At 46.5% G+C, this 18390-nt stretch overlaps 1 protein-coding gene across 1 annotated transcript in view; it reads left to right on the forward strand.

Annotated features, from left to right (window-relative positions):
• The window catches only part of cbx1a (chromobox homolog 1a (HP1 beta homolog Drosophila)), a 138503-nt gene extending 137775 nt beyond the window's left edge, over nucleotides 1-728 (forward strand). The window contains exon 6 of the mRNA XM_037689309.1: nucleotides 220-728. Coding sequence (XP_037545237.1) covers nucleotides 220-370 — 151 coding nt within the window. The 3' untranslated portion in view covers nucleotides 371-728. The remainder of the gene's footprint in view (nucleotides 1-219) is intronic.
• Nucleotides 729-18390: the final 17662 nt, after the last annotated feature.

Genomic DNA, 18390 nt, shown 5'->3' on the forward strand with positions numbered 1-18390 from the left:
CTTCGATAGAGAGAGGCCCCTGTTTTTTTTTTTTTTCTTCTTCCATTTTCCTTTATAATTAAAACCTCCCCCCCCCCCCCCCCCCCCCCATAATTAACAGCCTCACAGTCACCCCAGTTTATTTACCATACATAGTCAGTCAGTCATCTTTGAAATGTTTTGTTTTCTTTTTTTGTTTTACAAAATGGCTTTTCTTTTTCCGTTTGTCAAAATGAACAGGAAAAACTCTGACGAGGCCGACCTTGTTCCTGCTAAAGAGGCCAACGTGAAGTGTCCCCAAGTGGTGATCTCCTTCTATGAGGAGCGTCTCACATGGCACTCCTATCCAACAGAGGAAGAGGAGAAGAAAGAGGAGGACAAAAAAGACTAGAGGAATAATGGGAGGAGGTGTGAAGGAAGTGTGGAGCTGCAGGGCAGGAAAGCAACTACACAACCAGTCAGTGCTTGAGTGAGGTTACTCCTTGGATTTGGCAGAAACGTTAAATGTTTGTTTTCCTGCCTTGCACGGAGTACTGAACAGGTCCCCACCTGTGTGTTTATTGGAAATATTCATTCGTTTAAAGCTTATTGGTGCCTTTGTTCATGTAGCATTCTTCCAGGCCACTGATTATCTGACTGAATTAAACTAGTCAAGACAAATGTTTTTGTTACACTTGATGGCAAATGCCAGAAAGTAAAATCAAGGTGTCAAAGTGAACACGTGAAGTTTGGTAAATGATTGATGGTCAAGTTTGTCTCCTTCAGTTCAGACTTCATTTAGTGAGTAAATTGATGTGCATCTTTAACAAACTCTTTGTTCTGCTTTGTGACAATACACAGGTGGGAACCTTTGAAAAGGGAGGGGTGGGGGCAGGTGGGTAGAGATGGTTTATTTTTAGTATCTCTTCTATATGTCACCTGTTTTCTCAATATATACACTGTTCATGTGAACCCAGCACAGGTCTAGTTAGTGTACCTTTTCCTCTGAAGCAGGCAGGGGGGTGGGGGTGCAGCCAATGTGGAAGATTCAAAATATAATGCTCATTTCCTCTTTGCCTTGAACCTTCACACAATTGTACCCACAGTATAATGTAATATTTTAGCTTGCATTCCTGACCAACTCTCACGACAAGTGTAGTTCTGGTTTTCTGTTGAGTGTGAACCACAACATGATAACTTCTGTATTCAGAGTCGTGAGCTGGATCAGTTGATACGAGAAGTGTTTCCTCGGTGGCTCTCTGCCTAATGCTTGCCAACGTTTTACTTAACTCAGCCCAGTTACGTGTTTCTTTATGTATACGGTTAAAAAGTCGATGTAGTGACTTTCAGCACATTTGGGTTGGCTAGATCAAACTTTTTTTGTTCTGGTGACTTGAGAGGCCATTTTAATTGTTTCAGTAGGCCTTTTAATTTAGTTGAAACTATGTACGGCCACTTTTATTAAATCCTGTTGAAAGAATTCCTGATTTGCCTGTTATTGTTTTGTACAAAAACCCTTTTAACAGTATTTTAATGGGTTTTAATGGGATGAAGTCATAATCATAAATCAGATGAGCTTCAGTGTTTTAACATGAGTACAAATGGGCAAGTGAAAGCACAAATAAGTTGGTTTGGGTCAAACTTCTTTGTTCAATTAAAAATGTTTTTTTTGTTTTGTAGTTTTTATATATATGCACCATGATCGTCAGAATTCTGAAGGTATTGTTTTGCGTTCTGCCTCACCACCATTGAAAGAGCTTGAACTAGTTGCAACCCAGTGTGTTCCCTAGTTTTTCTACTTTTTTCTTTTTAGTAAATTTGCTTGTAATTGACCTGTTGCATGCCTGTTGATCTGCTTTTTAATGTCTGATTTAAACAATAAATGTTTTGGGATTCTTCCTATTTTTTCATCATTGTAATGAAACAAGATGAAATCAGCTTGTCCTCCTTTGACCCCAGAGGTTAGTGGGCATGGATATTTATCGATCTTTTTTTCGAGACAAAAAGTAGTCGATGCCAAATAAAATAAAAGACAAACAGTTATTCCAATATTTAAAAAAGCTTGAGATATATGTAGTTTCACTATATGTTGCATTTGACAAAGCTCTTAATATTACCGTAAGTTGTTTGATATAGCCAAGCAGCACATAAACTTATACATGAAGTTCCTCAGCAAGGCGTGAAAAGTTGGAATGTTGCTCATGACAAACAGATCTGACTTACAGATGTCCATCTTTAAGCCTGAGGAGGATTCTGAATGCATCCTGACAGGCTGTTTGCAGTTTCTTCATTATAGCTTTACTCTAGTTACACCAGAGGTGAGCCGTATAACAGGAGCAATAAGTTTGAAAAGGGGACACTTTAACCTCATTTGTACACATGCTAAATTTACGTGCCAAATAGGGTTGCCAACTCCTTGAAAAATAAAAAAGGGACACCTAGTGGCAGGGTTGGCTGACCCCACCCCTACCAGCGTGATGATTCAAATTAAAAAAACCACACACACCACCATCCTGCTTATCTTGCTCTGAAATGAACCTGAATTTAATTAGATGCATGTTTTTGAATGATAAAAATATGCATGTGTTACACGTTTCAAACAGGGTGAAACAATTGTTGGTCTGATGTTTGGTCTGGCCGGCCTCCCGCCTCAGCTCCTCACTCTGAGTGGAAGTCCGTGAAACCTGGAAACATAAGTTAATAATGTCTGTGAGTGAAGGAGCAAACTTCCATCTTCTTCCCTAAACTCGGTCTGATTTATAAATTTAAACAATTATGAAATCATACAATAAACTTTCCTCAGTCAATGTAATTATGTCTCAGTGTCCTTTTGTTATCCTACGGCATCATCCCTCCATTTTAGTGGGTAGAATACATCCTCCTCAAGCTTGGCAGCAAAAGTAAGATCAAAGCATTTCACACACAAATCAATTCGGATATCTTCCATTTACAATAAATACCACAATTTTCCTAAGTGCAATAATATTTTAAACATACACATTGCTTTACCAATTCCCTTGAAATGTTTTTATCAAGAGTAATAATCATGTTAACATATAATTAAATATAGACTTTTTTAAATGACCATGTATACTTCAAGCGCTCACCTGCTGGTTAACTGTATGACTGACGGTAGAACTAACCAGTGAGACTGATTACACAATGAGGAAAACGATAAAGAAACTCCTGTTCAACATATAACTGATTAAATGCAAAACTGACAATAGCTTAAAACTTTTACTCGTTCAACATTCTTCTTTTAACATTAATAAAACACATGTCCGGATACCTTTATAACCTTATTACAGTTCGATCAGAGTGTAACTCCGCCTGCTGTTATACGTAACGGTCAATGCTAAGTAGCTGCTAATGCTAGGTAGCCATCCATCCATCCATTATCTTTACCCGCTTATTCCATTTTGGGTCACGAGGGTCGCCGGTGCCCATGTCCAGCAATCACTGTGCGAGGGGCGGGGTACACCCTGGACAGGTCGCAAGTCCATCACAGGGCCACATAGAGACAAACGTTGGTTACGTACTGTAACCCCAGATTCTATGAGTATAGGCGTAGCCCTTTAAGGCTGTCGCTGATGGGTTTATCCCAATATGCGAAGCATTGCACTGACAAATTTAGTCCACGCCCACCTGCTGTGTGGGCCCCACCCGGTCCATATAAATTACGTTAAGAGCGGGTAATCGGCTCCCAAATAGCTTTTTCTTCAGCCATTTAGGAGCCAGTGAGGCCCGACACTTAAAGGGCTATGCCTATACTCATAGAATCTGGGGTTACAGTACGTAACCAACGTTCTATATCGTATAGGCTTCGCCCTTTAAGGCTGTCACTGATGGGTTAAGGGCGAAGCAGATGTTGTCATTGCCTCACTGGGTCCATTTGAACACCGTATGAAGCAGAAGCTTGCCCAAAAAACGTCTTGTCACTCAGCTCCCCATGTGCGTAATTACCCATTGCGTAATTATGTGTGCCATGCACAGACGCATGTTGTGTAACTATGCATTCTGAATGCATGAACGCCCCGGAAAACTTCAACGGGGAGGGGAAAATGCTGAAAAGAGCCATGAACCAACCGGTTTACGGCTGAACAGTATGAACAGATTAATAATAACAGGAGAGCTGATTATTAATCAAATTAACTGATTGGTAACAATAGTCGTGAACTGATTAGTGACAATAGAACCAAAATAACTATCACAACTTGTGACTGATAACATCTCACACTGTAATGCATGCAGACAGATGTGAGTAAAACGGGAGTTCCATGAAACAACAATATTCATTCTGTAAACACTAAGGATAGAATATGTCATTGAACGAGCCGTCACATCACGTAGATAAAGCGAATGAATGAGCGGTGTGTTGACCACGCGGCCGCAGTGCAAATGTCCTGCATTGTCCTACCATTATGCAAGGCAGTCAAAGATGCGATACCCCTGGTCGAGTGTGCTCTGATGTTGACAGGAGGCTCTAAATCTGATGCTCTGTAGGCTTCACAAATGTCCTCACACAGCCAGTATGACAAGTGCTGGGTGGATAACGGGCGACCTGCAGATGCATCTCTATAATGCACAAACAAATGTTGAGTTTGATGCAATGCAGCTGTGTGCGCTATGTAACACGTCAACGCCCGCACCGGACAGAGAAGATGGAAAGACCCTTCTTCTTCTGATCTGGGGGGGGGGAAACCCCTCCCGACGATATCGCTCTTGATTTAAAAGCGCTCGTGATGTTTTTAGGCATAAAAGCTGGGTTTGGTCTTAAATCAGCTGAGCTACCGTCAGCCTGAATTCTGAGACATGACGGCGCGACAGAGGGGTCACATAAATCACTCACTCTCTTAGCGGATGTTAAAGCCAGCAGCAGGGCTGTTTTAAGAGACAAGAATTTAAGTGGAACCTGATCCAGAGGCTCAAATGGAGCTTTGATCAGAGCCTGCAGGACAATCGTTAAATCCCACTGTGGAACAAGTGGGCGTGAAACAGGCCTGCATCTCTGTACACCTTTTATATAACGCTTCATCAGCGGATGATTAAACACTGTTCTGTCTCCGAACCCTTCGTGGCAGGAAGAGATAGCTGCAGCGTACGTTTTAATCGTGCTGGAGGCCAAATTTCTGTTCATCAGCTGTTGTAGAAAGGACAGCATGCTACCTAGTGAACATGAAATGGCCTCTACACCTTTCTCTGTACAGCAGCGCTGTAAAACTGACCACTTGATATGAACAGCACTGTGGTGGTTGCAGCACATGAATCCTGAATCGTACGCACTACATCTTAAGAGAGATCCATCCTCTCAAAAGGATCCGCACAGCGGCCATACCACAGGTGCTGGCCTATTCTGATTAACTCCTGATCGCTCCTCCCGCCTGGAGGAGAGCGACCTCCTTCCACGGCAGGTTCCACGAGCGCCCCGATAACAAGTGTCGTAGGACTGGGAACCATGATGCGTTCACTCACTTGGGACAGAGGAGCTGTCAGTCCCTCTTTCTGAGCTCTGTTCAGAAAACCGTGATATCAGAGGGAGTGAGGGAGGTGAAGAAGCATTACGACCACAGGCTGTGAGCAAACACGTCCACCCCTAGCGGTGGATCGTCCCGTGGCTCCATGATAATTATAGTTGACATCGAGCGTTCTCTCATGTTACAACAGGTCCACAGCCGCTCGCAGGATTGCTGCCGCGTCTGAGCCATCAGCTCTGGATGGAAGGTCTCCGGTCCCCGTGCCGCAAAGGACCGTCTTGGAACATCACATCCGTCCCCTGTTCAGAACACAGGAGATGTACCCTACTCCAATGGAGAGCAGATTGGGTGTGCCCCACACAGCATCTGTCTCACAATGTGGCACATGGGTTGAGCGCATACATCTCCTGCCAGTTATTTATGCAACAGTCACTTGCTGTCTATGTGAATCAAAAACCCTGATGATTCCGCAGCACAGAGGCAATGTGTTGAATCACATTCAAAAACCCCGTGCGACACTCCAAAAACATTTAAATGAGCTGCTATGTGGAGAACCACAGCGCCCCCACAGCTCGTTAAATGTGTGTGCCTCTGTGAAGTCTGACATGTCTGCTGACGGAAAAACAGCTGATATCACTCAACCGGTTTCACGTGAGTTGCAATGCTGCCACCTGTCTGTACAAACTGCTTAGCAACAGCAGATGTCCAGATAAGGCAGAATTCTCCTCCCTGCTCTGTGCGGCGGCTGCAGAGTGGCTCGGGCGCATTGATGGAATGTTGTTTCTCACAGTTCAAAATTGACAGATCTAGAATAAATCTCATCTTTCCGGTTCGTTGGGACCAGGGAGTGACGAGAGAGGAACCCTGTGTTTTCCTCTCCTTCTGAGACTCTGGAAATTACATTTTAATCAGAATTTCCTGAGCTGCGAGAGAGGACGAGATCTGTTCTAGAAATGACAGAAAACGTCACTAGAGTTCCTCCGCACTGGGGTTTGAGCTGTACTGTAGCGTGAATCCCCTGAGGAAAGGAGCACACGCTGATTGCCACTCATTTATAAAGTTATAAAGCGGGCACGCATTTATGCTGTGAACTCACATGCATGCTGATGTGAGCTGGTGCGTGCTGAAGGAGAAAGAAAAAATGCGCGCCCCTGAGCATGCAAATCGTTAGTGCATTTGCTGATGCTGTGGGACGCAGCACATCTGTGCTGTGCTCACGTTGTGTGCCGCTGCTCTGTGTAAACGCTCGGGGAGCGGGTGCACGTATGAGCCGATGTGCTCTGAAGCGTTGTGTGTGCGCGCCCTCATTCATGCGACGTCTTAAGCAAGGATTTCCGCGGAAGCGCACGTTTGATACTGGTTCGGTCAGGAAGCAGCGCGCGGCATCGGTGGGTCAAGGTTACCACTGGGCTCGTTCTGCAGAACACGTTCATTTTTGGCTGCGCATCACGTGAGCTTTTGAGTGATTCCACGAGCTACAGTATTAATTCAGAAAACCTTAGAGGATGAAGGAGCGGAGCCGCTGTGAGTCTTGTGAAACTGTTGACGCCGTTGGAGTGCGCGTTTGACACCACTGGGGTGAAAACGTGTGTCGCTCCTGCCGAGAGCGAGATACGTTACTGGGCTCGTACCGCGGTCTCACGTTTACGTTGACGTGAACGGCGGGCGCTGAGAGCTGCGTGTGCGCTTTCATAACGCAGCGCCTTATAGGTGAAGGCTGCTCGTGCCGTGGGAGCGCGTGTTGGCACCACCGGCAGTGAATGAAACAACCTTAAAAGGCTCATTTGTGATGTGTGTGTGATGGGGCCGCTGTCAGATCATCCGTGCTGACAGCCTGGCTAAAAGACACTTTATCATAAAATGATGTTTATTTCCACATCGTCTCATCTACACACATCCAGCAAACCAACATCTGGTTATCTTCCCCTGAGTTCCGTGGTTTGTTGTCCTAGAAGGCCCCATGTTGGCAGAGTCCAGGAAAAGTTGAACTTCCGGATGCCGGGGACGTCTGACGGGAGGGACTGGCGTAGCAGAGCTGGGGAGGCATTGTGCAGCCGTGGAGCATCTTGAAATGATCTTTCGCTGATGAAGGCCCTCCAACAAAAAGCTTCTGCAGCTCCCCTGAGAGGAAGGGGGAATGACGAGCCAGGAGAACCTCTGGGACCTCGTTCTCCGGCTGCAATGCGGGCCATCATACAGCAAAAGACGTGGACCGGTTAGGGATGACGTCAGCTGCCCTGCAGACGGAGCGTACGTCTCTTCCCACCCCTGAACGTGTACGCTAACAGCGTAACGTGTTGTTTGTTGCGGCCGTCTGGAACGCATGCTGGTGAGCTCAGTTGGAGAGCAGTGTCACCGTCTGGGTTACGCCATATGGAGGCGTGGGACGCTGTTCCACCTGGACATCTTGCTTTGATGAAGCCTCCGTAAGGCTCGGCTCCAGGGGGCACTGAGGGAATTTCCGCTCGGTGAACCCCTGCTCTGGAGATGGGCACGGACTGTGGAGACCGGCCCCCCAATCTACCAGGAAAGCCGGCTGTGGCCTCGTCCCATAGGACGTCCTGTTGGAAAACCGAGGCCAGATGGATCAGGACGGTGAGCCGGAATGGAGCCTAGAAAAAAACCTTCCCGCCGGATCATCCGAACTGGCGAGAAAGGCGCGGGACGTAAAAAAGGGTCCCTTCATGCCAGCGGCTCCTGGATTACGCCCGGCAACCCCAGAGGGTGCCGTCGGGAATGAGCAGTGGGGGGCTGCAGCTGACGTGGCCTGTCCTGGAGGAACGATCCAATTTGCTCCGAGGGTCGGCGATAAGAGGAAAACTACAAGATGGCGTTATCCAGTGTGTAGCGACCTGTCACTAATAAATACTCCTCGGCGCTTACCTTGAAACAAGACTGCTCGTCAGCTTCTCCTCGGGGATGAGAGCTTACCGGGACGACCGGAGGTCGACGTGATGGGCCAAGCATTCTTAACAAAGGTTGGTCATCTACACAACTTTCCTTCTTCGTTCTTCTGACAGTGCTATTAGCTCGCTGAAGAAAAAATGGGAGCCGATTACACGCTCTTAACGTAATTTATACGGACCGGGTGGGGCCCACACAGCAGGTGGGCATAGACTAAATTTTTCAGTGCAATGCTTCGCATATCGGGATAAACCCATCAGCGACAGCCTTAAAGGGCGAAGCCTATAGGAAATAGAACAACCATTCACTCTCTCACTCACACCTAGAGACAATTTAGAGTTACCAATCAGCCTAACATGCATGTTTTTGGTCTGTGGGTGGAAACAGAAGCACCCGGAGAAAACCCACGCATGCAAGGAGAGAACATGCAAACTCTACCCAGAAAGGCCCCTGGACTGGGGTTTGAACCAAGGACCTGCTTGCTGAGAGGCAGCAGCTCTACCAGTTGCGCCACCGTGCTGCCTGCTAGGTAGCCGCTAACGCTAAATAGCTTCTGTCGCCATTACGACAGAACTCGCTCCGTTACACACCTGAATATGTGACCACAAACTCGATACCAATATTATTCACTACTTCATACTTTAGGAGGGACAGTTTTCACCTGTTTCAAACATTACCAACCTGGAAACATGTTAATAATGTCCGTGAGTGAAGGAGCAAACTTCTATCTTCTTCCCCAAACTCAGTCTGAGGAGGGAGGGGGGAGAGCTCCTCACTCTGTGTATCCTGGGAAACAACATATGTCCTCCTTTGGTTCGATCCTTTTCCCTTTTAGTTTTGACAGTATTTCAGTCAGCTTCAGACACAAAATAAAGTGTTGAAATTATTTTTGTCCCTTGCAGGTAACAATAAAATTATGTAATGATTTGTACCCTTGATTTTCTTGTCTTGTAATAAACAAATTGTGGATAAAACTTTCAAAATAGAGTGTATTACACACTCCCCAACAAAAAAAAGGTGGCTCCTGACACTTAACGTCCAAACAACCTGACTGAACAGTGACTTCTTTCAAAACACTTAAAAACCCTTAATATACAGTGTATGGTGTGTGTGTGTGTGTGTGTGTGTGTGTGTGTGTGTGTGTGTGTGTGTGTGTGTGTGTGTGTGTGTGTGTGTGTGTGTGTGTGTGTGTGTGTGTGTGTGTTAGATGTGTGTGTTAGATGTGTGTGTTAGATGTGTGTATTAGATATGTGTTAAATGTGGGCAACTGTCCAAGGTGTCTTATCCACAGTGGGCTGGATGCACCACCGGTAAGTAAGGGTAGGGGTTGATGTATGGGGGTTGGATAGGGTGGAAGTATGGGAAGGGGAAACACTGGTGCAGGCACTGGCTCAGTTGGATTCCAATTGCATTCACCGCGGAGCGTGGCTGATGCACTTGTTGACCCAGAGATGGGTAAGTAAACACATACCCTGGTCGTCTTTCTTTTGTAGAGCGTCTCAGGGGAACTGGATTTTCTGTCTGCGGTATGGGAACGTTGTCCTCCTGAGGGGCAGAATGTAGATCCTTCGGGGACGGCGACTGCAGCTCCTTGCCGCCTTGTTCATCCTCACTGGTCACCATTTGCATTTCACTTCCATTGTCTTCTCTTTCCTGTTCCAGTTCTGCAGGGATTGTCTCCCTCAGATTGGTCTCATCCTCTTCAACCATCTCTCAGAAGTCACTGGTAGCATTTCGATCAGGTGGCTGAACTCTTGGGCCACCTGATCGAACTCTCGTTACTGGCCTTGAATCCCACTGGGATTCAAGGCCAGTAACGAGGTGCTTCCTCATCCTCCTTTTCATCAGAGTCACTCGTCAAGTCATATTTATTTATAGAGCACAATTTAAAACGGATAGACTGTTATCAAAGTGCTTAACACTAAGGGTAACACTGAAAAATAAAAAGCAGTAAGAATATACCTTAAAAAATTAAAACAGCATTATAATGAAGACATGGAACAAGATATACTAAATCAACTCACACAGTATGAAATGCCAGAGAGAACAGATATGTTTTTAGCAGGGATTTGAACACAGGAAGGGAGGTGGCATGCCTAATGTTGGGGGGTAGGTTGTTCCACAGTTTGGGACCCATGACTGAAAACGCCCGATCTCCTCGGAGCTTCAGTCGTGTTTTTGGAACAACCAAAAGCAGCTGATCGGATGATCTCAGAGCCCGAGAGGGAACATATGGTTCCAGTAGCTCAGAGAGGTAGATGGGTGCGAGGCCATTTAGGCACTTATAGGTCAGGAGGAGAATTTTGAAATCAATCCTAGTACTCACAGGAAGCCAGTGTAGGGAGGACAGAACTGGTGTGATGTGCTCATACCTCGGTGTACCGGTTAAGAGCCGAGCTGCAGCATTCTGGATGAGCTGTAGCTGTGAGATAGAGGCCTGGCTGACCCCAGCATACAGTGAATTACAATAGTCCAGGTGGGTTGTGATGAATGCATGGACTAGTGTCTCAAGATCAGGTCTAGACAGCACTGGCTTGAGCTTAGCTACCTGCCGCATTTGGAAGAAGCTTCTCTGCAGAACCGAACTGATCTGTTTGTCGAACTTAAAATCCGAGTCAAAAACCACTCCAAGGTTTTTAACAGAGTGCTTCAGATAAGGCTGAAGGGAGTCCAGATTCACAGGATAAGAGGCGGCAGCTGAGCTAGGGCTAAAGACAATGACTTCAGTCTTCTGGTCGTTAAAACTTAGAAAATTTGAAGCCATCCATGTCTTAATGTCGTCCAGACATTTGAGGAGAGGGTGGACGGAACAAGCACTGGCTGGTTTCAGTGGCAGGTAGATCTGACAGTCATCGGCGTAGCAATGGAATGGAATACCGTGTTTTCTTAGGATCGACCCCAGCAGAAGCAGATAGAGTGAAAATAGAAGGGGTCCGAGAATCGAGCCCTGCGGGACACCGCAGGAAAGAGACATTGAAGTGGAAAGATTTTTACTCACCTTCACACAAAATCTCCTGTCAGAGAGGTATGAGCGGAACCAGTCTAATGCAGCACCTGTAATCCCAACCCAGTGTTCAAGCCAAGAGATGAGGTTACTGTGGTCAACGGTATCGAAAGCGGCAGTAAGATCGAGGAGTACAAGAGCCACAAAATGACCAGAATCATTTGCTGTTAAAATGTCATTACAAACCCTAACCAAAGCTGTTTCGGTGCTGTGGAGCTGCTTGAAACCAGACTGAAAGACCTCAAAGATTTTGTTCTCAGTTAAAAACTGATTTAACTGAGTAAAAACTACTTTTTCCAGGATTTTGGACAGAAAGGGGAGTTTTGAGATTGGTCTGTAATTTGAGCAGGCTGAAGGGTCAAGACCAGGTTTCTTAATTAACGGTGTGACTACTGCATGTTTGAACGCCTCTGGGACCACGCTTGTAGCAATACTACTGTTTAGTATTGTTAGAACAGCAGGCCCAATTGCTAGTAGAACCTGTTTGAACAATGCTGCTGGGATGGGGTCCAATGGTGATCCTGATGGCTTCATGTGACCAGCAACTTTGTTTAACAGTGGGAGTGTGATTGGTTTGAATTGCCTGAAAGTAGCAGAACACGAAACAAAAGCTGATGGGTTGACTAAGGAGTGGGGGATGGAGGCCCTGATCAACTCCATTTTGTTAACAAAGAATTTAGTGAAGTCATTGCAGGTGTCAACAGAGGCCTCCATACATGAATACGAAGGGACATTTAGAATGGAATTTACTGTTGTGAATAGGGCGCGGGGGTTTTGTCTATTTGAGTTGATGAGTTGGGAGAAATATTTTTTTTTTTTTCAGATTTGACAGTGTTCTGGTAATTTTTTAAACAGGTTTTGAGCAAAATGAAAAAAACCTGGAGATGGTCCTTTTTTCACCTGCGCTCAGCTCTCCTGCACAGGCGTCTCGCTGCCCTGGTGGTCTCATTCATCCATTGGTACTGGGCTCTCCTTGGTTTCCTGACTTTTAGTGGGGCCACCAGATCCAAGATCTTAGTGCAGGTCACATTGTGGTTACTAAGCAGCTCCTGAGCACCGACACAGGCAGAGGTTTCAGGTGTTGTAGCAGCAGCGGTAATAAAGGCAGAGGAAAAACGAGCAGCGGTTGAAGGGTTAAATATACGACAGGTCCTGGGTGGAGCGGGAGATTTAGAGACACGAGCAAGAGGTATTACAAATGAGATTGGTTTGTGATCAGACATGACAGCATCTCCAATTTCCAGATTTAGCACAGAGACACCACAAGACAGAACAATATCAAGAGTGTGACCCTGATGGTGTGTGTGGCCGACAACATTTTGCACCAGGTTTAAAGAGTGGATCAGATTTAAAAAGTCCTGAACCAAAGGCTTTTCAGGGCAACAGACGTGCACATTGAAGTCCCCTAGAATCAGCACACGGTCGTATTTTAACAGTATTGCAGTGAGAAAGACAGACAGTTCACTGATGAAGCCTGTGGAGGATTTGGGCGGTCGATAAAGCACCGCAATCAACATGGGGTTGGAGCGGCCCAGTTCAAAATGCAGCAGTTCAAAGGTCTGAAAAGATGGTGTCTGTAACAGTCTGCATTTCCAGATTTTCTTAAAAACAGCCAACACTCCTCCACCTCTTCCAGATGACCTCGGGCAATTAAGAAAACTACAATCAGCAGGCACAAGTTCAGAAAACACACTTGACTCACCCGGAGAAAGCCAAGTCTCTGTCAGAAACATGAAGTCCAGATTATTTGTGCAGAAAAAGTCGTTCATGATGAAGGTTTTGTTTGTTAAAGACCTCACATTGAGGAGAGCAAACCTTGTTGGGTCAGCAGCTGAGGGAGAAGTTGGAGGGGGGGGGGGGCGTAGATCAGCGGTTTCAGTTTGTTTACGTCGGGTCCTCACCTCCTCCGGCCGGAGAAAGTGCAGCCGGGACGAACAGCCGGAATCCAGGAGCCGCCGGACACAGCAGGGTCGTTGGTACGATCCGATGGGGCAGCAGATGGTACAGCTGTTGGACCCGGGTTGGTTTCGGTTTGCTGGATACGGTTGGAAACACCACAGCTGGGCGCGCGCTCACTGCACGCCTCCGACCCGATGTTCTGCAGCAGGCAGGACTCCGCGAGGCATCCAGGTGTTGAAACCTCATTTCGGTGGACAGCTGTAGCTGAGGAACGAGCGAGGCTAGCTTTGAGCCTCATGAGGCGGCCAGCACATCTCCCATAGCGACGAGAGCAATGTTTTCATGCAGGCACAAATGCCGCGCGCTGGAGATACCCAGGTACGTTCCCAAGCAGCGGAGGTGGGGGCCCAGAACCCCGATCAAAATGTTCATTAGAGGCGAGATAAGTGGTGGAAAATTGTAGATTGAGCAGTTGCTGGTGATCATACACCAGTAGTGAGCTGATCTTATTGAAGAAAAATGATAAAAATAGCAAAAAAAGAAACAGTGGACAGAGGTGAACGGCAAGCCACCAGCTCGGGCGCCATCTTGGATGTAAAAACATGTAAAAACTCGTGGTTGGTCATGGTACATCATTTCTGGACTGAAGGCCATTTGAACTTTTTTTGACTCTCTTTCGTGACTTTGCTACACTTGCGTTTGGGTTCTGGACCGGCTCTATAGCCTTCACTTGTAACAACAAGTTTTGGTGCAAGGTGCGAACTGGACGACCTCCCACCTCAGGGATGATTTTGTCGCCCACCTGTTCTCTCACAATGAAGATCTGCTGCTCCCAGTATGGTCTGAGCTTTCCAGGACCTCTTCGTTCGCTGAGGTTTCATACTAGGACTCTATCCCCAGGCTGTAGAACAACACCTCTACTCCTCTTATCATAGTGCAATTTTCCCTTTGAACTGGATGGTTGGCTGTTGGCATTGGCTATCTGATATGCTTCTGCCATCTTCCCAGCCCACCTCTCAGCATATGCACTTGGCTCTGTGATGTCAATTTGTTGCTTTGTTAGAAGGCCGAAGAGAATGCCCACAAGTAGGCGGGGATGTCAACCTTACAACAAATAGTAAGGGGAAAACCCCATAGCCTCGTGCTTTGTACAATTATATGCATGGAGCACATGAGGTAGGTGACCTTTCCATTGTCTTTCTCCTTCTCCCCTAGAGTCCGGAGCATTTGTAGTAGGGTGCGATCCAGTCGTTCAGCTGGTTTACCCTGAGGGTGGTACAGGGAAGTTCTTGAGTGAGCCACACCAGCTAATCGTCTGAGATTCTTAAAGAGCTCATTTTTGAACTCCAGGCCCTGGTCATGATGGAGTTTGGCCGGTTTACCCAAACCTTGGGATGAAATCATTGAAAAGTTGGTCTGCTGCCATCTTACCAACTTTGTTCTTGGTGGGATAGGCTTGAACAAACTTGGTGAAATGATCTATGACGACCAGGATGTACTCATACCCACCCTTGCTGGTCTTCAAGTGCAGGAAATCAATGCACAGCAGCTCAAAGGATGAGGTAGATGTAATACTTCCCATTGGTGCTCTTTCATTTGTGACTGGTTTCTTCTGCTTAATGCAAGGGCACTTTCTGGTGATGTATTCCTCTATTTCCCTTTTCATGAAAGGCCAGTAGAATCGCTCCCTGGCTAAACTCAGCACTTTCTCGAAACCGACATAACTCATGTTGTTGTGTAGCTGGGTCAAGACTAGGTGTTGAACGAGTACATAATTTTTAAACTCAACATTAACATAATAAAACCCGAGTAGAACTCGAGTATTTGATGACGTCATAGATCTCAAGATACAAAAATAAATAAATAAACAAAACCACAATAAAAAGTAATTATTTACAAAAAAAGACCAACAAAACATTGGGAGCGTATATTATGCTCCTACCATTTATCATACTACAAATAAGTCACAGGAAAAACAAAACTATTAGTTATTATTATTAAACTGCAAACATGAAGAAACATGTAGCACGTCAGAAACGAAACTTAAAACAGTGGATGGGCGGTGGATTGGACCCGGTGTTACACCATACTCTGACCTAAAACAGTGCAACACCGCCCCCTATGGTCATACAGTGGTCACATAATATGACGTCACTACGGTTACTCGACATTACATTTTTAACCTCGATAGAGGTCCTAGCAATCGATGTGTAGATTACTCGAATACTCTGTTAATGCCCTAGTCAAGACTGTTTGTTTATATATGCTAGGCAAGACCAGTTGCTTTCGACTCGCAGTGTTCCTGTAGAGTAGGTCATTCTCCATATATAATTTACCCCACACTCGTAGCAATCTCTTTTTGTGTGCATCCACCTTACTCCTGATGTCATTTTTTTAGTGGTTTATCCTGATGTTTCAACTCTACAACTTTTCCAATGGCAGGATCTTTCCTTTGCTCTCTCACTAGCTCATCGTGACTTACTGTCTGTAGACCCTCAAATTGAGGTTGGCTAGGGGATGATGCGTTGAGGGCTGCCACCCAGGCCACATCTTCCTGTTGGGCTCGCTGGCTTCCTTCCCAGGTGGCACATACTGTCTCCTTAGACAGCTCCTCAGAACACTCCGTCATGAAGGTGTCTATGTCCAAAGGCCAGCGCGACAAGGTGTCGGCATCAATGGCAGTTTTACCGGGCTGATATTTGATGTCAAAGTGGAAATCGGCCAATTGTCCCACCCACCGGTGTCTCACTGCGTTGAACTTGGCAGTGCTCAGGATGTATGTGAAAAGAGTTATTGTCCGTGAAAACCATGAAATGTGGGACATAGAACAGATAATCACAGAACTTGTCGTATATTGCCCACTTCAGTGCCAGAAATTCGAGTTTCCCGCTGTGTAGGTGGTAATTCTCTTCTGCTGACGTCAGTGTGCGTGACCCATACCCAATTATCCTCATTTTCCCATCCTGGTCCTGATAAAGAACCGCACCAAGGCCTTTTTGGGAAGTGTTTGTATGAAGTATGAAGGGGCAGTCAAAATCGGGGTACACCAAAACTGGGGGTTCAGTCAGCCGATCAACGAGCTGCTCTAGAACCTGTTGATGTTCTTCGGTCCACTCTACTGGGGTTCGGGATGACTGCTGGTGGCCCTTAGTTTTCCCCCGGGACAGTTTGAGCAGGGGAGTGTCGGCCTTCGAATGAAGAAGGTCGTACAGGGGCTTGGCCACACGTGAGAAACCCTGTACGTACGTTCTGTAATAGCTCAGGAACCCGAGCAATTGCCTGATGTCCCCAACTGTTTGTGGCGTCTTGTGTTTCAGTGCTTGTACTGCTTCAAGATCTTTAGGGTCCACCCTTACTCCATCCGCTGACACCAACCAGCTGACGTACCTGACCTCTTTGCGGAAGAGTTCGCATTTCTCTGGCTTCAACTTTACACCATGGTGCTTCAGGGCTTGGAGGACCCGGTGTAACACTTGTACATGGTCGTCAAATGATATAGAGTAGCACAAAACATCGAGGTAAGGGATGCAGCATTCATCTCTCAACTTATCAAGCATTCCCTCCATGCTTTTTTGGAAAGCTGCTGGTGCATTTGACAACCCAAATGGTATTTGGACCCATTCGTACAGCCCCCACGGAGTTGTGAATGCAGTCAGATATCTTGATCCCTCAGCAATAAAGCCTTGGTGGTACGCTTTCCTTTGATCCAAGATCGAGAACTAAGCATACCCTCCCAGGGAGTCTGTGAGGTCTTGAATTCTTGGCAGGGGGTGGCGGTCCGGCACAGTCTTACTGTTGAGAAGTCGGTAGTCCACACAGAGTCGTAAGGATCCATCTTTCTTCCTCACACATATGACAGGTGCTGCATATGGTGACTGGGATTTCACAATCCACCCTTTAACCAGAAGTTCCTTAATGTATTCCTTCACTTCTTTGTATAGTGGCTTTGGAATGGATGCATAAGCTCTATGAATGGGGATGTCGTCTTTAGTCCTGATCTCCATCTGTAGGGAAGGGATGCATCCTATGTCATCACTGTTGCGGGAGAAACGTCCACTCTCCACATAGAGCACTTTTTTTCTGGTTTCCCCCTGTGACTGATGTCGACAGGGGGAAACCAGAGTTCAGGTGGGGGAGTGGTGGTGGATTTAACAACATTAACCCCAACCACAGTTTCTTCTTCCTGGGCTGTCCCTGAAGTGTCTGTCTCCAGGACCTTCATGACAGACTAGATGGTCCCCAGAGGAGTTCTCCTGGGTAGGGTAACCTCATGTCTCGAGTGATTGGAGATCGGTACTTTAACATGTGGTCGCCTGGTATCATTGATTTCTAGGAGGCCTTTCCCAACACCCAGGTGTTCTAAGGTGGTGCTCTCATCTGCGGGTTTGTATAGGACGAAGGGGTCAGAAATGTTAAAGTTTGGGGGGATCCTGCACCATACGTGAACTGTTCGGCCAGGGGGAATAATAACATGGTCTCTCCCCACTCTTATTGTAACTGGATCATCATAGGTCCTAGGCAGCACCTGAATGAGACTCACAATGGCCTCCACCTGCTCCTCTTCCATCCCAAACGCTTTGTGGAGGAGCTGGACCACTGTAGTCACTGCCTCACCCGTGGACTCCTGCCTTCTGATAACCTCCCCCAACACGTTGGCTCCGAGGAGGGGCTGGGGCAGTGGCAGCTGACTGACCAGAAAAGGAACCTGTATGGTCAGGTTGGGGTCATCATTTCCCGAGAGGTTGACAGTGAGTTCAACAAATCCACTGTATGGGACTGCATGGCCAGTAACTGCATAGACACCTAGTTCATCCTTTACTATCTCTGAAAGGGGTCTCAATGTATAATTTGGGATGTGGGCAGCAGCCTATTCTTGTTCTCTTGTACTCACTTGCGACCCTGAATCAAATAAGGCTGTGATTGGGTAGCTACCAAGCAGGCATTTCAGCAGGCTTTTTTTTTCAACCAAGGGTGCTTTACAGGTGACTGCTCTGGATGATATGTGTGTGTGGCTTCTTATGTTTTTGTTTGGGGCGTCTTATTGTTTGACTTGAAACCTGATTTTCTGCTCGGGACTGGGTCTGCTCATTGGTCTCTGGGTGTCCCTCACCAGAGACCGAGCCCCGTTTTTTCTGCACCATAGCTCGCTTC

The sequence above is a fragment of the Nematolebias whitei genome, chromosome 15, assembly GCF_014905685.2.
Source record: "Nematolebias whitei isolate Nwh7 chromosome 15, NemWhi1, whole genome shotgun sequence".
In the NCBI taxonomy this organism is placed as follows: Eukaryota; Metazoa; Chordata; class Actinopteri; order Cyprinodontiformes; family Rivulidae; genus Nematolebias; species Nematolebias whitei.